The sequence below is a fragment of the Ranitomeya variabilis genome, chromosome 2 (genome assembly GCF_051348905.1).
Source record: "Ranitomeya variabilis isolate aRanVar5 chromosome 2, aRanVar5.hap1, whole genome shotgun sequence".
Taxonomy (NCBI): domain Eukaryota; kingdom Metazoa; phylum Chordata; class Amphibia; order Anura; family Dendrobatidae; genus Ranitomeya; species Ranitomeya variabilis.
Window position 1 is genome coordinate 1,061,907,009 of NC_135233.1, and position 25,470 is coordinate 1,061,932,478.

The window sequence follows — 25,470 nt, forward strand, 5'->3', positions numbered from 1 at the left end:
TTTATCTTGTAATAGCCACCATCTAGGTTTTTAGGGTTGCAAAAAACCCGTTCGTTTTGTAGACTATACTAGATTATTAGAACAAAATATTCGATTTTTCGTTGCGTTGGATCCAATTATACTCTAAATTTTCCCTTCGATTCATGTGGTTGGTTTTAAAATAGTCTCATTAAATCTTCCTCCATTCGTAGAGACGATGGACAAAAAAAAAAATGTGTAAATCATGGCACGATTCATCAAGCGGACCGGCAATACGTCAATACTAAACACCAACAGCAAAGCCGACCCGGACCTCGTATAATGGGGAAAGTGAAATGAAAGCACTGAAAAGAATTTGTGTCAACTTAATATGTGGCGGATGGATTTTACAGCTAATAATTACAATCACTGGCACAGGAACTTGGTTGGTAAAACATTTATAGCTATTGGCACGGGCTAATGCCTTACCGGAGTGAGTGCCGGTTGTTAATATTCTCTGTCTTTAATGAGCTCTCAGAGGTAACACACTGCAGAGTTAAACAGTGACATTAATGGCCTCTTATTACCATACTTTGTTTCTATCCAATTAAAGTATCCAAGAACTTTTAGATGCATGCAGAAAAGTTCTGGGACTGCGGATTGATCAATTAATGGGACAAAGCTTTAATAGGCAGGTGTTCTCTGAGAGACGGGAGACATACTTAATAAGACGCGGTAACCTTTCATGAAAACGCTCTTGAAATTAATTACTGCTTCATCCATTGAAGAGAGATGTATCACTGACTGATATGTAGAAGCCTCAGATTTGTAGATACGTTGGTATGGTTTGGTTTAATGGTTGGTCCTCAAAAGGAGCAGACCAAGGTGCCGATTTGGTAATCGCAAGTAACATGGTATGCTACATGAACATTTCTGTACTTCAGTGAAACACGTTTCCAACAAAAGCCTACCTACATGTACAAAGTCATAGCTAAGTTTTCGTAGTTTAAAATTCCTTGTCCGCGGGAAAAATGGCACCTGTGACACATGTCTCACCAGTCCCCTCCCGTAGGTATACCCATGCATATATACGTACTGGACAACACAGCCAAGGTTACAGCTTTTGATTTTTTGGATGGCCATCAAGACCTTTTCACAAAGACTAAAGATGACCTCTAAAATATTTTTTAAGCAGTTCTTGGCCAAAAAATTACCCATTTCGAAACCTCTTATGTGGCTTTTGGGTGGCCAGCAAGAAGACCCTTTCGTTGAGATGACTTCTAAAATATTTTTCAAGCAGTTCTTGTCCAAAAAATGACCCCTTTTGAAACCTCTTATGTGGCTTTTGGGTGGCCATCATGAAGACCCTTTCGTTAAGATGACTTCTAAAATATTTTTAAAGTAGTTCTTGTCCAAAAAAATTACCCTTTTTGAAACATCTTATGTGGCTTTTGGGTGGCCATCAAGAAGACCCTTTCATTGCGATGACTTCTAAAATATGTTTTAAGCAGTTCTTGTCCAAAAAATGACCCCTTTTGAAACCTCTTATGTGGCTTTTGGGTGGCCATCATGAAGACCCTTTCGTTAAGATGACTTCTAAAATATTTTTTAAGCAGTTTTTGTCCAATGATCCCTTTTGAAACCTCTTATGTGGCTTTTGGATGGCCATCAAGAAGACACTATCATTGAGACTTAAGTTGACTTTAAAAATATTTTTTAAGAATTTCAGGTCCAAAAGATGACCCTCTCGGAACCACTTATATGACCTGTTGGAACTACCCAGTCTGTACTCGTGTTACATATTTGGCCATTCATTTTAATAGCGTCCATGTAATAAAACTTTACGAGATTTCCTTGTTCCCCGATCGCTGGTGGTTAGAGGATCCTGGCCTGCAGTATACGTCTAATCGCTGAGACAAATTCTATTTAAAAAAAAATAATAATTTGAGTACGTCAGACTACCCCTCTGAAAATGTAGCAAGTTCTTCCATAACATGTCCATAAAGGGTTAAACTATCTTGCCTCTAGGACCGGAGTTAGTAGATCGCATACCCTGATTGAATCCATCTGAAAATCGCATTTTGCAACAGCTCTGTGTGGAGAGCTCTGTTTTATCTGTCAGCTGCTTTCACCCAATCAGAATCTTACGGAATGTTCTCAGAAATGTTGATTGGCTAAGAGCAATTGATACAATTCTGACAAGGCTCCACCCTCAAGTCATCTTTAGCTTGATTCTAAGCAAAGTATCAAAATGCACATCTCCAAACTCTGGTTCTGGGTGTTACAATCCAATATCCACTAGCTTGATCCCTGCATGCATCTTAAAGTGTATCTATCTCATGACAGTAATGATAATGCGGGCAGTGAGACTTTCAATGTTCTACTACATCTACTACTACTTGGTTATCGGCCCGCACCTATCTAGGTGACTGGTGAACTGATGTATATTCATTCTTCCTTGTTGAAGCCCATATAAGGCTCGAAATGCGTAGGACGGATGTTTCTGGACGATTTTATTTGCATTTTCACATTTTTAGAGAGCAGTTAGAATTAAAATTCAGTTATAACCTTTTTTTCTTTACCGATGCTGGAACTTTCAATCTTCTACTACTTCTCTTCAGAAGGCTCTTCCTAACATGTCCTTTTCAGTTGGATACCATGCACAGTACCGCCTTTGCACATTTTAATTCTTGTCTAGGTATTAGTGGACCCGTGGAAGTTCAAGCTCTGGTACTTGGCCGAACTGTGGTTCAGGTACCCGAACTTTACCCGAACGTGAACATTAACCCGAACTGCCTTGAAATGTATTGGGACCCAAACTTCGGAGCTGGAAAATTCTCTCTCTCTTCTTCTGAACTTTCCCCAGAACTCAGAACATTAAAACGGATTTGTTGGAGAAGTCTGTGTTCGGAGGTCAGCACTGGACACTTACGAACAACGAACTTTAAAGATCGGGTCCACTCATCTCTGGAGTGGTGGAGATGAAGAGATGAAAAAAAAAGAAATCAAAATTTTCTCAGGGTCCTTTTTACCTGGATAATCCGGAGCCCTAGCGGTCATCAAAAGCACTGCTGAGCATTTATAATACTGTGTCCTCAAGGCTCTAGGGTTCCGACGCAGCTCTTACCTCTGCACTCTCCATAGCTACGCCCTAGATTTCTGATGCCTCAGCATTTTGTCATAATTTATGACTTTTATTACACTATTATGTATATGTGTATACAGATATACCTATGGCATACCCTGACCTAAATGCATTTTAAATAAAGAAGCGCAAGTCTTCCTTCTAAAATGCGTTAGCCGCGGACTGCAGAATTGACGAACAGCAAAACAATAGCACTCCCTGCTGCAAATAACAATTAGGCCGGCACATGGTTTCTCCATTCACACATCAGCCCCAGTGAATTGATAAATTTTCCTTATCATGATTCATTTATCTTTTATGGGAATTCGGCTCTGAAGATTCCCCTTTGCCTGCGTTTTGTGAATAAATCATTTTAGATGCAGAGCGTAGAGATTTCATCTGAGGAAGAAGTGGCTTTTCGGATGTTGGAGCCTGATTGCTCAGTATTTACTGCTTGACCTTCATGATGCACGTGATGAGGAATATTGGAAACAATGACACTTTGGTGACACAAAGTGCCACCATTTTATGAGGGTAGGTAAAGGACGGTGGTCTCCGGGAGATTGCTGGGCTTCGTGTAGTGCTACACAACATCTAATAATTTCTTGGAATATAGTAAGACAGTTTATGTTCATGGACAAATTCTGTACAATACTGGGTTTATTCAAGGTCCAACTGGCCCACCCAAAGACGTCCAGAAGCTGATGTGACCACTGGGCGGGAGCCCTGAGAACTACCTCCTCTGGAACGGCATCCACAGCTCTCCTTTTGATTAGCCGGCCTGGCACGATGTATGTGCATCATGCCCCAACAATGACATTACGCCAGGCTAGCTAATAAAAAAAATAGCCACAAATACTAGGAGGTAGGTGGCGGTTCTAAGGTCTCCCTCCAGCAGTCACAGATTACTGGCATACCCAATGGGTCAGGTCGTACGAATCGAATTGCACCAACTCTACTTTTGACTGTTACCTGCAAAAATCCCATATTGACTACAGAACTATTTGCTGCAACTTGTGCTCCTTTCACTTTTTCCAGTATGCTTTCAACTACTGGACAGCAAATCCTAGGAGGTCCTAGGACCAGCGGTACCAAGACCAGCAATAAATGAGAGAAAAAGAGAGTATTACAGATTAAATATACATCATAGACATCAAATAACACATGACTGTATGATCAGGAGTGTTTGTATTCTATAACCATAAAGGTATATAATTTTGCATAAGTGTCACGACTCAGCTGTCGGGTGACCCCGGACAAGGGGCTCCTTCCCTGTCCATAACACTAGGAAGCGCCTTTAGCTTGCCTATTCCCCAGGATACTTCTGAAGGTGAAGACGCTGGGGCCTCCACCCTTGACTCATCTCCTGAATCCACCCTCCGTCTGTTCCCTTCCTCCACCCAGGGAAGAGGGGAGCTGCCGTGCACTGCAGTACACCAACCTGACGAACAAGGCAACACAAACAAGGGGTAGGTGAAAATACCAGATATACAAATATTCACTCACATATAACAGAGAATGCACCGGGGAGTGGAGGATGAGGAAAAATGAAAGTAAGAGGAGGGAAGGGACTTGTTATGGACCTGGTGGTTAGGTGCACCAGGAATGACCTGATAGTTAAACACGGAATCGGGACGAGCTCTGGGGAAATGGGAACTCTGCTGACCGCAAACCCTACTCCTATCAACACAACTAGAAATAGCCGTGGAGCGTGCCTGACTCTGCCTAGACGCCTCTTCACAGCCTAAGAGCTAACTACCCCTAAAGGAAGGAAACAAAGCCTCACTTTCCTCAGAGAAATTTCCCCAAAGGTAAAAGCAGCCCCCCACAAGTATTGACTGTGAGTTAAGAGGAAATCACAAACACAGGATGAAATAGGCTTTAGCAAAGAGAGGCCAGTCTAACTAAACAGATAGAGGATAGAAAAGGGATCTTTGCGGTCAACACAACAAACTACAAAAACCACGCAGAGTGTGCAAAAAATACCCCCGCACCGACTCACGGTGCGGTGGTGCCACTCTGCACCCCCAGAGCTTCCAGCTAGCCAGGCAGTTTCATGATAGCAAGCTGGACTAGAACTTAGCAAGAAAAACCATAAGTAACAAATGAACAAGCCGGAACTTAGCTTTTGCTGGAGTAGTCAGGTCCTCAGAAAGATCCAGGAGAGATCTGAACCAGTACTAGAACATTGACAGCTGGCATGGAGTAATGATCTGAGTGGAGTTAAATAGAGAATCCAGCCTAGCCCTAAACGAGGGCAGGTGGGGAAGGAATCTCAGAACCAGCAGCTCCACTCACAGCCACCAGAGGGAGTCCACGGACAGAACTCACCGAAGTACCATTCATGACCACAGGAGGGAGTTCGATAATGGAATTCACAACAGGGAATTATCACACTTACAAACCTACGCAACAGCCACAGATAAATCCACCAAACTCCTCATATAAGCACTAAAACACCTCTCCTCCAAGCCATGCAGCATAAGCTAGCTCTGACAATGTGTTTCAATCAAGGCCCAGATTATATGGGATGGGATTAGATGGGAGTGGCTAACCGAGCTCAGCTGAGAGCTCAGACTCCCAGAGCTCACAACATGGCCGATTAACCCCTGTTCTGCCGAAAAAAATTAACACCATTTAAAAAGAAGGTGAAGTGCTTTTTTTCAGTGCAGGAGCAGGAGCAATCAGACGTTGCGGTCTTCTGGATCCTCTCTGTTGTGGTAACCCCAGTGACATAACAGCTGTATACACAAAACAATTACATATCATTTTATATGCATTTGAACAATGCAGAAATTATTGTGAAGGTTCTAAATGTTGTACATTTTCTACTTCATTGAACCCCCTTACCCGAACAATGTGATGAATATGATATTAAGAGGAAGTCTATATTTAATGAATTTCCACCCCGCACTGAGCTAATTACCAGTCATTCCTCACCGCCCTAATAACGAATGCATTGTGCCGCACTTAAGATTTGAAGACATAGAAGGAATTACATGTTTGTAAATCATACGATTAGCGAGGTGGTGACACCAAAGGCCACCGTGACGCTGGCTGCGACATGAATTCTGTATGAAGTGCCAAGAGAGTCTACTGGGGAATTTAAAATATTTGCCAATTAACTTTTAATGCCACACTTGTAAAGGAAAGGATTTAGATTGTGAATATTTAATTTAAATGACAGATTAGCAAAATTATTTTTTCATGCAAGTCCAAATCTAATAAAATTGGTAAAGACTTCTGGTAAATTATATATTATTTTTCATACCATTGTTGTATTGACTCTGGTGCAGGCAGAGACCGCCCCCTTTGACTCTTTACAAGTCATGTGCCATATTATATAACTTTCAGAGTGGTATAGCTTTAGACATCTATCACAATAGTTTAGGGACTGCATTCTCATGATAGGGTCCCTTTAATGAGGACTTGTCTCCAGATCAAAAGTGTATAGTTTTTACTCTTATGTTATCCCCACTGTTCCCCTGAGCATTCTACTTTTTTTATTTTTTAACTCCTTTACCACCTTGGGTTTTCCCGTTTTGAGTGCAAGACAATAATATAATTACTATAATACTGCCCCTATGTACAAGAATATAACTACTATAATACTGCCTCCTATGTACAAGAATATAACTACTATAATACTGCCCCTATGTACAAGAATATAACTACTATAATACTGCTTCTATGTACAAGTATATAACTACTATAATACTGCCCCTATGTACAAGAATATAACTACTATAATACTACCCCATGTACAAGAATATAACTACTATAATACTGCCCCTATGTACAAGAATATAACTACTATAATACTGTTCCTATGTACAAGAATATAACTACTATAATACTACCCCATGTACAAGAATATAACTACTATAATACTGCCCCTATGTACAAGAATATAACTACTATAATAATGCCCCTATGTACAAGAATATAACTACTATAATACTGCTCCTATGTACAAGAATATAACTACTATAATACTGCTCCTATGTACAAGAATATAACTACTATAATACTGCCCCTATGTACAAGAATATAACTACTATAATACTGCCACTATGTACAAGAATATAACTACTATAATACTGCCCCTATATACAAGAATATAACTACTATAATACTGCTCCTATGTACAAGAATATAACTACTATAATACTGCCCCTATGTACAAGAATATAACTACTATAATACTGCCCGTATGTACAAGAATATAACTACTATAATACTGCCCCCATGTACAAGAATATAACTACTATAATACTGCTCCTATGTACAAGAATATACTATAATACTGCCCCTATGTACAAGAATATAACTACTATAATACTGCCCCCTATATACAAGAATATAACTACTATAATACTGCCCCTATGTACAAGAATATAACTACTATAATACTGCCACTATGTACAAGAATATAACTACTATAATACTGCCCCTATATACAAGAATATAACTACTATAATACTGCTCCTATGTACAAGAATATAACTACTATAATACTGCTCCTATGTAGAAGAATATAACTACTATAATACTGCTCCTATGTACAAGAATATAACTACTATAATACTGCCCCTGTGTACAAGAATATACCTTCTATAATAATGCCTCCTATGTACAAGAATATAACTACCATAATACTGCCCCTGTGTACAAGAATATAACTACTATAATACTGCCCCTATGTACAAGAATATAACTACTATAATACTGCTCCTATGTACAAGAATATAACTACTATAATACTGCTCCTATGTACAAGAATATAACTACTATAATACTGCTCCTATGTACAAGAATATAACTACTATAATACTGCTCCTATGTACAAGAATATAACTACTATAATACTGCCCCTATGTACAAGAATATAACTACTATAATACTGCCACTATGTACAAGAATATAACTACTATAATACTGCTCCTATGTACAAGAATATAACTACTATAGTACTGCTCCTATGTACAAGAATATAACTACTATAATACTGCCCCTATGTACAAGAATATAACTACTATAATACTGCCCCTATGTACAAGAATATAACTACTATAATACTGCCCCCTATGTACAAGAATATAACTACTATAATACTGCCCCTATGTACAAGAATATAACTACTATAATACTGCCCCCTATGTACAAGAATATAACTACTATAATACTGCTCCTATGTACAAGAATATAACTACTATAATACTGCTCCTATGTACAAGAATATAACTACTATAATACTGCCCCTATGTACAAGAATATAACTACTATAATACTGCTCCTATGTACAAGAATATAACTACTATAATACTGCCCCTATGTACAAGAATATAACTACTATAATACTGCCCCATGTACATGAATATAACTACTTGTAGTTAATAGATGAAGCTCCTGATTAAGCACCTCTCCTCTATTAACTCAGAATTTAGTAATTGTCTACTCTTTGAATATGGTTCTGGTAACTAGACAGTCCCTTTAAATAAAAAGTCAGAGCAATTGTCTTTCTGAAGCCATTATTTGCTAGAAGTGGATTTAGGATTCAGCTTCTTCCACACTCAGATTAGAGGGAATCTGAACATATTTATAAACTGTAAACTAATTCATTTTGCTCTTTTTTTGCTTTTCCTCCGAGATTTAATTTGCTCCATTTATTTGGCAGATATTCCACTTTACTTAAAAAGAAAATCTGAGGGATTATATGTAAACCGCAGGTAAACTGATACTCTTTCTCAGACTTTTTTTTTTATTCATTTGCACAGAAATTCTTCTTTATTTGACCCTGAGCTGAATCCAATCACGGTAAACTTGTGGCACGGAGAGAAGCAACGTCTTGAATCAACAAAACCTTCCCTCCGCTCCACAGAGGAACATCTCCTAATGCTCACAGACATTAGCAGAAGTGAATTAACTTTACACATGAAAAAAAAGGCAGTGGAAGAAAGACTTAAAGGAAATAACAAGGGAGCTTTTAGAAAAAAACATACAGTAACGATGTTGAAGAAAAAGACATACGATCGTGGTGTTGTAATATCAAAACGTTATTTCACTGCTCTTTCGAGAAAACTTCGACAAAAATTAGTTTTTTTCTTAAAAGATAAAAACATCTTTCAGTTGACCTCTTAAGACCCATGCTTACTTACGAAGCCCCCAACCCTTAGACAATATTTCCAGATTTGGGTTACCATAGGGGACATTGTTTAAATCGATAATTATGACCAATGTCAGTGTCTATTTTAGTGGCAAAAAAAGATGTAAACTTTGAACCAGATAGATTTTTTTTTTCCTTTTTGCGTCACTTTGAAAAGTAACCAAAGTCTAGATCGGTAGATTAAGATTTGGAAAAATGGAAAAATTTTGTTTTGTCGGAAACTATGCTTGTGTAAGACTAATCGATCCGAGCTATATTCCAAAGTTCATTTGGGGTACCGAACTGTACCCGACCTTGAACCAGACCCGAACCCCGTGGAAAACAATTTAGACTCAAACTTTGATGAGAACTTAAGAAAGAAAATCTCTGTCTCTTTCAGACTTCCCCCGTAACTCCGAACATTGTAACGGACTTCCAGGGAATCTCTGTGTTTGGCGATTAGTGCAGGACACTGACTGTATGTTACGAATGTCAAACTTTTAAGATCGGGTTCACTCATCTCTAATTATTTTCAGTGCACCACAATGTTAAGTGTATCACATTTTGGTAAATTTTGATGCATATTTTTGTATTTAGTGCTAGGCATATTTTTTAAGTGTTTAAGGCACTGAAGACGTTTCAACTATTAGATGGTTGTGGACAAATGGGGGTCAGTGGCTGCTCTAGTCTACTGGCCCAAAACCTTATAAACCTGGGCTCATCCCACTGAATGCCCGCTCTCCTTTTACTGTGGGCATAATACTACTTAGACAAAACAGGGTGAGGGTAAAACAGTGTGGCAATACTTTATTGAACCACGAACACAATAACACATAGAACAGTCCCAGCAAAATACCCAAGAGTCTCACCCTTCCACTGATTCGCTGGGATTAGAGCAGCTGCGACTTAGGAGCTTCCAGGGCTGACTTCCCACACCTTTGACACCCACAGAGAAGAGGTAACGACAAACTTAGGAAGCTGACAGTCCATTGAGGTACAAGGCCAGGTGACAGGAGGGTCACAACCTGGCTTCTCCAAACATCTCCATGGTGCTAGGTGACCAGTGAGTCCAAATCCTTACTTCCATGGATTCACTAGAGAAAATCTGTATTCTTTCAGCTGGGGCTGTGGTCCCCTAGGCTGGCATCATGAGTGATGTCAAAACTTTATCTCTTGTTATGGACCCATGATGTCCTGTCTTGTAGAGTGTTTCTGGCTGTGGTTTTGTAAAGTCTCTGGTTCTATGGATCTCTGGATCTCTTGGATAAACTGTTACTGAGGCATATCCCACATATATAGTTTATCAAGTCATTATCAAGAAGTCAAGAGGAAGGTGTGATGAGATTAACTCACATTGTTTGAGTATTTAATCAATTTGCTTAGCATGTCCTGCTCTGTTTTGCAGGTCAAACTTGTTGGCCTGGACAATGTATAATCAACATATTAACAAACAGCATTGTTCAATTACCCTGCATCTCTGTAGTGTAGGATAACAACACAATATGTTACAACATACATCAACTTAAAAGTCAATATTACAGTCTTATACGAACTAAAGTCTTTGTTTTCTTGACCAAAATGGTCAAATATCATTTTGAAGGCCCATCCTCATGCCCATTCCATTTTAATGTTGATTCTTCATTTGCAATTTCTTAAAGTTCACTTTTCCCTTTTTTTGTCTCATTAGATTGGCTGACTTTTTCCCCAAGATTTTTCATGCTGACGGTATTCATTAATTTGGTGCAAAATAAAAAATGCTGGTTTTTTTTGGTCTTTAACTTTTTTGTTTTGTTTTTTGTGCCTTTTCAAAATCGAAAGTTGAAAACCTTTTAAAAATATACACGTCTAAAAATGCACCAAATCCAAATGTCCTCTGGTAAAATTATCTTCAGGCACAGACTGGAGTAAAATGCAACAAAAAAATGTGACATTTGATAAAAGTTTAATTTCATGAATCTGTCTAAAATATCTGGATAAAAAAAAGACCTAAAAAAGAAAGACAACTTAAAAAGTATCACAAAATGTACAAAGAATAAGTTGCAAATAGTAAAGCCACTAATGAAGAACAAATTATTCTAGAAAACTGGAAAAACAGCCATGATGAATCGGCAGCATCAATAGTAAAAAGTTGGTCCGGGATGGGGCAACACACTGGCGCCGACTGGAGGGAAGTAGGGAGGGGCCAATTTGCGGCCGGACTAAGCCTGTCGCTGATTGCTCGCGGCCTGCCGCGACTCGGGATTTTCATTACAGACAGAAAGACAGACAGACAAACAGACGGAAGTACCCCTTAGATGATTATGTAGATAGATGGATAATCTATCTATAGATCTATTTATAGATAGATATGTCTATAGATACATAGATATACTAAACATCGGGCTTGGTATAATCTATCTATCATATCTATCGTATTATCTATCATCTATCTATTTATCTATCTATTATCTATCGATATATCTACATAGCTATCTATAGATATATCGATCGATAGATATATTTATAGATAGATAATAGATACGATAGGCAGATACGATAGATATGATAGATCTATTATCTATCTAGCCCATATCTATCATCTATCTATCATCTATCTGTCTGTGTGTGTAAACATTATTCTTCAATGGAGCATGTAAATGAAAAGGTTGGACAAGAAATGACATCACCCTTTTTTGGGGGTATATCTTTATTGAGCTTACAAAAACACACACAAATTCGCATAAAAAACGCGTAAAAAAAAAACGCATGAAAAACGCAGGTCACCTGCCAGTGACCTCAGGTGCAGATTTGGTGCAGATTTTACCTGCGTCAAATCCTGATGCAATCCTGAACGTGGAAACATACCCTTAGAGTATATTCACACCTGCAGTAATTTAAAAGGAAAAAAAATCTGTTGCAGATTTAGAAGCAAATTCTGGCGTGAAAAATGGTTGATTTTTTTTGCTAGGGTTTTGAAAAGGATTGCAGACGTTGCATGAACAGATTGAAATCCATGATGAAAATAAAACGTGCTTCGGATGCACCACATCTCAATTTTACATATTGACTTTTTCCACAGAATGTGGATAAAATTTGGTAAAGTTCATCTGCCTTAATTCACTTTGTATTTAACCCCTTCTTGACATCTGTTATTGGTTGCAAGTCTATGGAGCAGGCACAGGAGCTGAGTGCCGATGCCGTACAGCCGGTATCAGCAGTTGGAGCTCTGGTTGCTTCTGTTAACCACTTAACTGCAGTAGTCGGTCTCTGACAGCGGCATTTAAAGCTCACAGTTCTGGGGGCTTTCCATTCTTGGTGTCCTTTTGATGCCCTCGATGGTGAAGTGGCGGTGAGGGGCGAAGCATAAAAATGAAAATTGGTCTAGGCGGTAAGGTCTTTAGTTTGAACATGCCTGTTGTCATGCAGACGTCTGTGAAACTCGGTTCAAAAATGGATTGTCCACGGGTCATAGGTATATATATATGAGACTGTTAAGTTCAGGTCGGGAAACCCGGGGATCGTCAGTTCATTGCTCAGCACATAAAAGGATTTACCGTATATACTCGAGTGTAAGCCGACCCAAGTATAAGCCGAGACCCCTAACTTTGCCACAATTAATTTGGAAAACTTAATGACTCGAGTATAAGCCTAGGGTGGGAAATGCAGCAGCTACTGGTAAATTTCAAAAATAAAAATAGATACCAATAAAAGTAAAATTAATTGAGACATCAGTAGGTTAAGTGTTTTTGAACATCCATATTGAATCAGGAGCCCCATATAATGCTCCATAAAGTTTATGATGGCCGCATAAGATGCTTCATACAAAATACGCCCCATATAATGCTCCATACAGTTCATGATGGGCCCCATAAGATGCTCCGTATTAAAAGATGCTTAATAGATTATGCCCCATAAGATGCTCCATAGATTATGCCTCATATGCTGTTGCTGCGATTAAAATTAAAAAATCACATACTCACCTCTCGTCGCTCAGGCCTCTGGCACTTGCGATATTCACCTGTCCCGTTCCACCGCTGCGCGCCGCTCTGTCTTCCGGCTCTCTGACTGTTAAGGCAGAGGGCGCACACTAAACACGTCATCGCACCCTCTGACCTGAGCAGTCACAGGCAGAGAATGCAGAAGACAGAGCGGTGCACAGCGGTGGAACGGGGTCAGGTGAATATCGTGCAATGCTCACCCTCCCTGTTATACTCACCTGCTCCCGGCGTGGTCCCTGGCAGCTTCTCACTGTCAGATGGTCTCCGGGAGCCGGCAGCTTCTTCCTATGTTCAGCGGTCATGTACCGCTCATTAAAGTGAATATGCGTCCATGTTCATTACTTTAATGAACGGTACCACGAGACTGCTGAACACAGGAAGAGCTGCCGGCACCCGGAGACCATCGGAGATGCAGGGACCGCGCCATGAGCAGGTGAGTATGTGACAGCCGCCGCTCCCCCTCCCCCGCCGACCCCCTGGGACAACAACTCGAGTATAAGCCGAGAAGGGCACTTTCAGCCTTAAAAAAATGGGCTGAAAATCTTGGCTTATACTCGAGTAAATATGGTAGCTCATGGTTCCGGACAAGACTGGACCATGTAATTGCTTTATTAGTCCAACCATGATGGTAGTGAACAAGCTTAAGTTTTCGAGCGGAAATTATACTGTCTTCTAAGGTTACAAACGCCTTTCCTGGACCTAAAATGGATACTCCAAAACACCATCTAACGATGAAGAGATCTTACAGTATATTCAATGTACGGTAGTTGTTATTTACTAGATTTAATTGACTCTTCATGTGATTGTTGTATCCGTACGGCCAAGTCAAATGTTTCTGCATTTACTCAGGATATTATGTTCTTTATTCAGAGTTCTTCTGGCCTTCCCATTTCGAGTACTCATGTCTTTAAAGGGAACCTATCAGCAGGATTCTGCACAGTAACCTACAGACAGTGTCTGGTCGGCGCCGTTATACTGATTAACATGATACCTTTGTTGATGAAATCTGTCTTGTGGTTGTTGTTTAATCTTTACTTTCAGTTTTGAGTTATTAATATGCTCGTGCGCTGGTGCGGGGCGGTCTGTGGGGGTCTTTATGTGGTGCTCTGATTAGGTATTCACCAGTATGGCTTCTGACAGGTTACTGATCCCTCACTGACCTGCCCCCTATTTTACGTACTGAATATAATATGTAATATATTTTGAAGCAAAAAAATCACATTCAGCAGGCAGGTGCCTGCGTTGTAGCATGATTGCATCTATAATGTCCATTTAATTATTTTATTTGGTGATACAAATTTATTTAGAAAAAGTCATTCTCTCTCAAAATGGCGCCAGCCGCGCCTGCGCAGTAGCATCCATCGGCAATCTGATAGTTGCTACTGCGCAGGCACTGCCGACACCATCTTGCTAAAGGAAAAAAAAATTGTCTCTACCAAGATGGCACCTGCGGCGCCTGCAAAGTAGCAGCTATTGGATCACCGATACATGCTACTCTGTAGGCGCGGCAAGCGCTATTATGAGAGAGAATTTTTTTCTGAATAAATTTATGTCACCAAAGAAAACAATTAAGTGGACATTATAGATGCGATCATGCTACAGCGCAGGTGCCTGCTGAATGAGAATTTTTTTATTTTTTTTTTAAACCTATTATATTCATTATGTAAACTCGGGGGCAGGTCAGTGAGGGATCAGTGACCTGTCAGAAGCCATACACATGAATACCTAATCAGAGCACCACATGAAGCCCCGTCCACAGGCCTGCCCTGGAGCACGAGCATATCATTAACTGAAAACTGCAAATAAAGATTAACAAGAACCACAAGACTGATTCCATCACTAGGTATCATTTTAATCAGTATAACGGCATCAATCTGACACTGTCTGTAGGTTACAATCCTACTGACAGGTTCCTTTCAACCGGCCAAAGACAGCAATGATATTCTAGGGTTTTTTTTTAAATGGAAAGGTTAATGTATTAATAAAAGACCTATAAGTAATTGTTATATGGGGCCAAATAGATTGGTCTTAGAGAAAAGTGACAAGCCATCAGGGGTTTCCGAGGGCTACATCTTCTTGGAATGGCTCATTATAGACTTCAAGGTATGTCAATAGTTATAGGCCTCTGGCTTTTCCTACATTTGGCAGATCATCAGCTGTATGAGCCTTAACCTTTGACACAAATCACTTATTCTTTGTAAACTTCTGCTCCCTAAACTGCGTTCTGCATATCGATTTCCTCTCCCGCTGTAGCTATAGCCTAAGGATGTCCTCCTGGCAGTCTTGGAGAATTGCCTTTCTTTCCAATACTTATTAGCTACTGTATTTTAAATGTTCACTACTCAAGACTTAGCATGATATGTTGGTAAATGCAGCCACGTAGCTACCCTTCTACTATCAGGTAATATCATTCTTTCAGGATTATTTTACAATAGATATATACAGTAACAGTCAATACTAAAGTCCAAAAATGACCCTTTTAGGGTAAATTGTTATGTCTAGTAGGTTATTTTGTGAATTTCTCTACCCCGTAGAGAGTGTAAATATATTTGATGGCAGGGAAACTTTTTGTCATGTATTGAGGTTCGTACCTCAGTAGCTGTCCCGTACATAGGTCAGAGGAGCTCAGTAGGTATGGAGGTTCACAGCTCAGTAGCTTTCACTTATGTAGGACAGAGCCCAGTAGCTGTCACGTATGGAAGTTCAGAGGCCATTACCTGTCAAGTGTGGAGGTTCCGAGCCCAGTACCTGTCAAGTGTGGAGGTTCGGAGGCCAGTACCTGTCAAGTGTGGAGGTTCGGAGGCCAGTACCGGTCAAGTGTGGAGGTTTGGAGCCCATTACCTGTCAAGTATGGAGGATCGGAGCACATTACCTTTCAAGTGTGGAGGTTCGGAGCCCAGAACCCGTCAAGTGTGGAGGTTTGGGGCCCAGTATCTATCATATATTGAGTTTTAGAGCATTTTAGTAGTCATCTGTGGAGCCAAGTAGCTGTTATGTACAGACGTTTGGAGCCAAGTAGCTATTTTTCACAGAGGTTTGAAGCCTAGCAGTTGATATGTATGACGGTTCAGAGCCAAGTGTCTGTCACGTATCTGAAGATTGAACGCCCAGTAGCTGTCACATATTGAGGTTTAGAGCCCATTAGTAGTCATCTACGGAGCACAGTAGTTGCCATGTATACAGGTTTGAACCAAGTATCTCATGCACAGGTTCAGAGCCTTGAAGTTGACACATGTGAAGGTTCAGAATCAAGCAGCTGTCACGTGTAGAAGTTCAGAGCCCATTAGCTGTCATGTGGGGAGGTTCAGAGCCTAGTAGCGTTCACATATATAGTTTTAGAATCCAGTAGCAATCACCTACAGAACACAGTAGCTTTCATGTCCAGGGATTTGAAGCCCAGTAGTTGAAGGTTCAAACCTAAGTAGCAGTCACGTATAGAGGCTTAGTGTCCAGTAGCTGTGATGTATGGAAATTCAGAGTCCAGTAGATGTCATTGGGCTTCTTGCTCATTCGGAGTCCTGTAGCTGTCACATGCAGAGTTTTGATCACAATAGTTGTTAATTACATAGGTAAGTAGCCTATGTTGTCATGTATGGAAGTTCAGGGCCCAGGAACTGACACGTGTGGAGGTTCAGGCCCTAGTAGCTGCCACGAATTACAGTTTAAGGATGAGTAGATGTCAAGCCTGGAGGTTTATAGTCTAGTAGTTGTCACATACAGAAGATCAAAGCTCAGTAGCTGTCATGTACAGAAGTTTAGAGCCCAAGAACTGTCACGCATGAAGGTTCAGAACTAGGTAGCTGTCATATATGGAGGTTGAAAGTCCAGTATTGTAATGTAGAGATTTAGAGGAGAACAAAACACTGAATAATCTGGCAGGAAGTAAGGAGAAACAATGGTTTTGTAATAAATAGTGTTAAAGAGGAACTGTTAAAGGGGTCACATGGAAAGAAGTATGAAGAGAGTCAGATTGCCAGCAATGTGATCTTTCTTAGGCACCTGGACTAGAGGACCTTGAAGCTTAGCCTACATTGTGCACCTTTAAATGTGGAAAGGTTTTTTTTTGTTCCAGATCGTAATGATCCTAACAGAGAATTTTGCTCATGCTGTCGTGTTCAATACGTGTTCACATCTCATTCACTATTAGCCATCAGGAAAAATTCAATTTTCTTCCTCCTGATATGTGTATCCTTGCCTCGAGCCCTGGCTCAGAATTGTCCACATTTATTCTCATCGATGCAAATGTAGTTTAAGGTTTACTGAGAACATAATCTTGTTATTATTATTAACCATGCCCTGCCTATTGTAGATTAATAAGATCTTTATGGAAAGGTTTTACATGCCCATCAGGCTATTCATACTGGAAGGGACATGGAGTAAAGACGAGAAAGGTGTGTGCCTTCTTTGTAAAATATCTGTCCTCCATTTTTCTGTTTGCTGTTATTTTCCATTTGGGGACATGGTTGAATTTTTCTGGAAAGGGCAGCAAAGAAAAAGTATTCTTAGAAAATGAGTTAATATGTACTGAAATTTTATGTATCCAGGCACCAATTCTTGGTTGGTTTAGACAATTGTGCTCCATTTCGGACAGTATTGTGCAATTTATTTTTCTTAAAAAAGTATGTCCTATATTAAATGCAGCTGGGGTTCCAGTGATTACTATTGATCACTGGGGAAAATTTTGCATGAAATGTTCAATTCTCTTGGAAAACATGGTGGGGTCTTCAGTATGTGAGATGTTTTCTGGATGACCGATACAGCAGTCGACATTCATGCACACTATTGCTCCATTCATAAAGGGGACACAGGGTCCCTGTTCTAGTGATTTTGGGGGTTCCAAGAGCTGGAACCCCAGACGTGATAACTATCCACAGGATAAGTGATAAATGTGGCCTATTTATTAATAGGGTATTTGAAAATCGTTTTGGTGAATGAGACAACCCTATTAGTTGACTAGTGGAGGTCCAACTCCGCTGATCAGTTTAGTGAAGGGGCATGGCTTCTAACTGGGACTAAGCTGCTGTGAACTTCCGTCCTAGACACAAACATACATACGAGAGTACTATACCTGGCTAAACAATGATGGGGGCATCATACTACAGCTACTTTATTCAACCCATCGGCAAGGTGTCTGGCGTTGGGTCAAAACTTGACTTCTCATTCTAAGGATATGCGAGAGCCTTCCGGTACTGCTGCCTCCACACATCTTCTTCATTTTTCTCCTTAAAGTTCCTGAGATCTAGATCTAGATATTGATGGATCTGGTGCAGAACTCTTTAATAGCAATATTAATGAATAGTCTATTTTTCCTCTTTGTTTTTGAGGACCTCTCATTCCGGCTGCTCATTGGAAACAGACCGTTTGTACATACAATCCCATGTATTGTTTATTGAGCTCAGACATTGACGTATCTTCTCCAGCACGTTAATAAAAAACCCTGAATTATTGCCTTTGTTAAACCAAAGCAGCCTCCGATTTCACACCAAGATTCAAGTTGATTTACGTTCAGCACAAATATAAAAGATTATAGAATATGAAAACGCACGGAGCCCATAGGATGAAATAGTCCTCTGGCTCCATTCTGAGCATGACAAAAGCCGCTGTTATTTCACAAGTGTTCTCATCATCTTCTCACTCTCCAGAGGACACTGACCCATTTCACAATAGAATAATTAGCCTTTCAGGCACTGCCATGTTTCCATTAAATATATATAAGCTCTCGGGCTGACATTTACTTACCTAGGCTTTGTAATAATACACTGAAAGATTTTTTTTTGCATTACTTTCTTTCCTTTTTTTAAAGCTCAGCTAAACCTACAATGAAATTTGCAGTCCTTTAATTAACCCCGTGTACTGTGTGGTGATAGCCATACCATCAGGGCCATCCGTAAATGAATCTATGCAATATCCTTGTCTGTAGGGGATAATGTAATAAAAGTGAATCATTACTATGGCTGAAAAGCCATATCTTGAGTACTTCCATGACTTACTTGCTAAACTCCTGGGAAATAGGAGACCTTGCAGGTAGTTGGGTGAATCACCAGCGTATGCTGTCCTCTTTGTTCGTGGTCATGGTCCGACACCTGGCCCATCATCATGATTCATGACATTTTCTGCGGTAGCACTTGGGAGTGAAAAGAATTAGTTTTGAGTGCCCGGTCTGTGGTTTGTTGTGTCTGTAATTACAGGTTGTGGTTGCCGTATTTATTTAAAGGGTCTAGGTAACGGTCTGTCCTTATTATGGATTGGGTAGGCCCGGACTGGCCCTCGGGAGAACAGGTAAATTCCCCAGTGGGCCCCTTTGCATGGGGTAGCCACTTACCCCTCGATGTGAACAGTATACACCTGATTCACTATATACAGATAAAAGCAGCATCTTGTCTTTCATTCAATAAATTTCCTATCGCAGTTTATTATTATACAGAAGCACAAGTAATTTTGTGAAAGAGGGTAATGTAATATTTGAATGTAACTGAACAGTTGGCCCCCAGAGTCAGTTACTGGTGGACCCTTGCCACCAGGGCTATGGAGTCGGTAAGCCAAACCGCCAACTCCCGACTCCTCAATTTCCATGAAACTGACTCCGCCAAAATAGACTCTGACTCCATAGCACTGCTTGCCACCCCAGTCTGACACTGGGCTCAGATGAGAGATTTTGGGGTCTGTTACTTTGTGTTTGACTACCTTAAGAATGACGTCACCCTTTGAAAAGACATTGACCTTTTTGAAAAATATATATCTGTTAATATTTAAGACTAATGTGACACTTAATGTATGTCATCCTTGCTGGACAATCTATACGATATGAGCTCTTTCTCCAAACTGGCATCATAAACTTCTATTGAACAATAATCATATGTTCCCAGAACTACTCCATAGATCTGAAGCCAATCTTTATGGTGTGTCGCCTGATTTCTTTAAAAAAAAATAGGCAAATCTTGATATGGAATTGGAAAAACTCATTTTGAGCATTGGGTGCTACAGTTGCTTCAGGGTTTTGATTCAGGACCACAATAGATATCCACATTGATGGATCATCTGAAGTTCAATCGGGGTTGTAGGCCAACATTTCAAAAATTATGTTTACTAGTCTCATGGCGCATCATATTACATATCATTTTCCCAAATTTTCACAATTTGCTGTGGCTTTTGCTCTATCAAGGCTAATTCCTGACTCTTGCCTGAAATTCCCTGTTAAAAAAGCTTAGAGTAACAATTTTCTGAAGGAGAACAGATAGTTTGTAAAATATTGAACTTCAAGAACATCTAAACATAGAAACTCGTATTCTCAGTATGTTCCCGAAACTGTGGTCTTCACGGTTTTAGTTACTTCTAAGGAAAGTCAACCAGAGTATTGTTTTGAGGTTTCAAAGAGAGATTTAATTCAGATTTTTGAATAATTATATAAGTTTATAGATTTTGACACAGCCTGTAGACAAGATGCAAAGAGATCTGGACTATGGAGACCATTGAGCTCTGAAAATTTGGCCAAAACAAACAGTAACTATAAATGAAGAGTTAGTATATTCCTGCAACTTTCTTAATGAATCAACTGTTGGATCAAACTTTTGTACGTCGAAAGTCGCGGTAACATTTTTGCTCAGGTACCATCGTCTTTCCGCAAAGCCTTTGACAGAAGGATGCAATACCAAGGTAGGTCTTCTTCTGGACACCATGTTTTGACCTCAATCGTTACTAGAGATAACAAGGTCATCTTTCTGCTTCCATCACCTTTCTTTCTTTCTGCTCAACCCTTCCCTTCTCTTGAGGGTTGTGTCCTCTAATGATGTAAAGGAAAGAGCCTTCTGCTTTGCCATGCTTCTATCTCTTGTTTATCTGATTTGGTTGAGGTGGATTGTTTGTTCCAAGAAATTAATTACACAAACGGTAATTGATTTGTTTATAAATAATTGTTTCCATTAAATATAATTGCCTTCCATTGATGTACGCTGAATATTAACTTTTCTGCAAATACTCGCGAGCCAAGATCTATTGTTCCCACAGGTCTTTAATCCTTTTGAAACACAACCCTCTCATACTGTGCCTCATAATGTAATGTTTACCTGGTAAGACCCAAAAGCATTGAATAGCATTTGCAAATGGACAAGTATTTCTTGCCACATTTCTTTATGCTTTATTTCTCTTTCCTACATGTATTAACAATAGCAATATAATGACAATGTATTTTATTCCCGCTGGTATGTATATTGCGTATTTGAAATGTCTTATGCTTTGTGTTTTACTGCCCATATTTGCTTTATTTCCTTGTGGATTTACTTTATTTTGCACATGGTGTCTGTGGCCTCTTTTACCGTCCAGTCTTCTATACGAGAGACGTGACATAATGTATGTGTCTATAAAACCAGAATCAACGACGACCATTGCACATGTATGGTACATGTAGATGCTATCCTGCGGAAACCAAATCAAATTATCATTTTTTGTGCTGCACTTTTGAGTAGACCTAGTGGTCCCTTCCACTCAGTAACCTTGTACTCAGTAGCCTTCTACTACACAAAAGGTCAATTGAGTGATGTCAGCCCAGTCCAGTGAGGTCACTAGGCCCAGCACAGTGGCACAACCTCATCTAAAGCAGGAAACAAATATTCTAAATTCATGATGTCATCATACTAGATTCAGTGACGTCACTTGACCCAGCTTAGTGGCACAACCTCATCTACTGCAGAAAACAAGTGTCCTACATTATGTGACGTCACCCCACCAGGTTGTGATGTCACTAATCTCAGCTCTTTCCACACTTGGGCTAATGTTAGTAAGTTTCCACTACACAAAAGATCAATAGACAGATCAGAAAAAAGTGAGCTGAATTAAGTGAAGTCACAACACCATGTTGCGTGATGTAGCTTGTACCAGTTAGGTGGTGCACCCTCATCTAAAGTAGAAAACCAGACTAGGTGTATGATGTCATCAGACTAGGTGCAGTGGTGTCATCAGGCTAGGTGTAAGCCGTCATGAGACTAGGTGTACGATGTCACGAGACTAGGTGTACGGTGTCATCAGACTAGGTGTACGGTGATGTCAGACTAGTTTGTACGATGTCACCAGACTAGGTGTGCTGTGTCATCAGACTAGGTGTACAGTGTCACCAGACTAGGTGCAGTGATGTCACCAGACAAGGTGTAAGATGTCACCAGACAAGGTGTAATGATGTCAACAGACTAGGGGCGATGTCACCAGACTAGGTGCAGTGATGTCACCAGACTAGATGCGGTGATGTCACCAGTTTAGGTTTAATGATGTCACCAGACTAGATGCGGTGATGTCACCAGTTTAGGTTTAATGATGTCACCAGACTAGGTGCAGTGATGTCACCAGACTAGATGCGGTGATGTCACCAGTTTAGGTTTAATGATGTCACCAGACTACGTGCAGTGATGTCACCAGACTAGGTGCAGTGTTGTCACTAGACTAGGTGTACGATGTGACCAGTCTAGGTGCAATGATGTCACCAGACAAGGTGTGTGATGTCCCCAGACTAGGCGCAGTGATGTCACCAGACTAAGTGTACGATGTCCCCAGACTAGGTGCAGTGATGTCCCCAGACTAGGTGCAGTGTTGTCACTAGACTAGGTTTGCGATGTCCCCAGACTAGGTGCAGTGTTGTCACAAGACTAGGTGTAAGATGTTAGCAGACTAGGTGCAGTGATGTCACCAGACTAGGTGTGTGATGTCCCCAGACTAGGTGCAGTGATGTCCCCAGAGTAGGTGCTATGTTGTCACCAGACTATGTGTGCAAGGTCACCAGACTAGGTGCAGTGTTGTCACCAGACTAGGTGCAGTGTTGTCACCAGACTAGGTGTGCGATGTCCCCAGACTAGGTGCAGTGATGTAATCAGACTAGGTGTGCGATGTCCCCAGACTAGGTGCAGTGATGTCCCCAGACTAGGTGCAGTGTTGTCACCAGACTAGGTGTGCAAGGTCACCAGACTAGGTGTACGATGTCACCAGACTAGGTGCAGTGATGTCACCAGACTATGTGCAGTGTTGTCACCAGACTAGGTTTGCGATGTCCCCAGAGTAGGTGTAGTTAATGTCACCAGACTAGGTGCAGTGATGTCACCAGACTAGGTGTGCAATGTCCCCAGACTAGGTGCAGTGATGTCACCAGACTAGGTGTGCAAGTTCACCAGACTAGGTGTACGATGTCACCAGACTAGGTGCAGTGATGTCACCAGACTAGGTGCAGTGTTGTCACCAGACTAGGTGTACGATGTCACCAGACTAGGTGCATTGAAGTCACCAGTCTAGGTGCAGTGATGTCCCCAGACTAGGTGTGCGATGTCCTCAGACTAGGTGCAGTGATGTCTCCAGACAAAGTGTAAGATGTCACCAGACTAGGTGTACGAGGTCACCAGACTAGGTGCAGTGATGTCTCCAGACTAGGTGTGCGATGTCATCAGACTAGGTGCAGTGATGTCTCCAGACAAGGTGTAAGATGTCACCAGACTAGGTGTACGAGGTCACCAGACTAGGTGCAGTGAAGTCACTAGACTAGGTGTGCGATGTCCTCAGACTAGGTGCAGTGATGTCTCCAGACAAGGTGTAAGATGTCACCAGACTAGGTGTACGAGGTCACCAGACTAGGTGCAGTGATGTCTCCAAACTAGGTGTGCGATGTCATCAGACTAGGTGCAGTGATGTCTTCAGACTTGGTATACAGTGACATCAGACTAGGTGCAGTGATATCATCAGACTAGGTGCAGTGATGTCTTCAGACTTGGTGTACAGTGACATCAGACTAGGTGCAGTGATATCATCAGACTAGGTGCAGTGATGTCTTCAGACTTGGTGTACAGTGTCATCAGACTAGGTGCAGTGATGTCATCAGACTAGGTGCAGTGATATCATCAGACTAGGTGCAGTGATGTCAACAGTCTTAGATCAGTGCTGCTCCCTGACCAGTCTCGGTCTACCTTCTATCTAGAGCAAATTAGAAAATAAGAAAACATCTGATTGGTTACTATGGCATGCACAGGTTGTCCCAATTTCCGTCAATTGTTTAATTTTGACTTTTCTACGTTATGAAAGAGAAAAAAAAATAAAGAAACTAAAAGCTCATTCTTAATTGGAACCCTGGCAATGTCTGTCTTCTCTGTTCTGCAGAAATGTTGAAGGAACTGAACCAGCAGCGCATATCGAAAGAGTTTACAGACCTGAAAATTATTGTTGAAGGAAAAGAGTTTGAAGTCCATCAAAATATTCTATCTTCCTGCAGCTTGTATTTCAAGGACCTGATTAAAAGGTTTGCCTCCCTTCCAGCTGTGATCTGGTCTGTTCTTTTGTAGGGCGCATATGTGTGGCTTTATTTATTTATTTTTTATATCTATATTTTTTTCTTTTTTTTTTTCCTTCCCCTTTCTTGCAGGTCTGTGAAGAATGAATCTCCTTGTCACAGAGCCAGTAGCCATTCTTTCCAGTTTTCTTGAATGTACTTAACAAATTGAAGCCATTGAATACTTTTGCCTCAGACTCCTGCAGAGTAATTATTTGTGGCGCCCAACTTTAGCATCTACCACCCGATCCAAAGGCTTTTTTTTGTTTCCTCGCCTGACTCTTTAGAGGTTAAACACATGGCCCCGGTATTACCATAATTAGAAAGATCTGACTTTATTAGTATCATTCCGATATAAGTAAGCAAGAAAAAAATAAACAAAAAGGGATTTAAAAAAATCACAGAATAAATGGCATTAAAGTCCATATTAATTGATGGCTTCAGCAGTGTTTCGTAGGTCCCCAGATAATTTCCACTGCAGCCAATTTATAGAATAATTCCACTGTCATTACTCTAATGCTGAGCTTTGTGCAACCGCCACACATCAAATTAATTGTCTTTAGAAAGGAAAAAAAATACAGATCACGTAAAAAATCAATTGCATGTTCCCTTAATTAAATATATTCATCTAAGCAAAGCTATGACTGTCAGTTAGGTCAGATCATGGAGACAACTTCTGTCATCTGCAATCTTTTTTTTTTATTCCTCTGTGACACAATACAAACAAATTGCCTTTTTTTCTCCTTACCAAATATTTATTATTGTTATTATTATTTTAAATAATAATTTTTTTTTCTCATTTCCAATTTATTATTATTATTTTTATTTTTTTATTATATATTATTTTTAAAAAATCTCTTTTTTCTCATTAACAATATAATAATAATTTTTATTATTATTATTGTTAGTATTTTATATTATTATTTTAAACAACAAACTCTTTTTTCTCATTACCAAGATATTTATTATTATT

At 40.2% G+C, this 25,470-nt stretch overlaps 1 protein-coding gene across 3 annotated transcripts in view; it reads left to right on the forward strand.

Annotated features, from left to right (window-relative positions):
* The window catches only part of KLHL29 (kelch like family member 29), an 878,960-nt gene that overhangs the window by 645,799 nt on the left and 207,691 nt on the right, over positions 1–25,470 (forward strand). For all 3 annotated transcript variants that reach the window (XM_077291500.1, XM_077291501.1, XM_077291502.1), the window contains one exon: positions 24,329–24,467. In XM_077291500.1, coding sequence (XP_077147615.1) covers positions 24,329–24,467 — 139 coding nt within the window. The remainder of the gene's footprint in view (positions 1–24,328; positions 24,468–25,470) is intronic.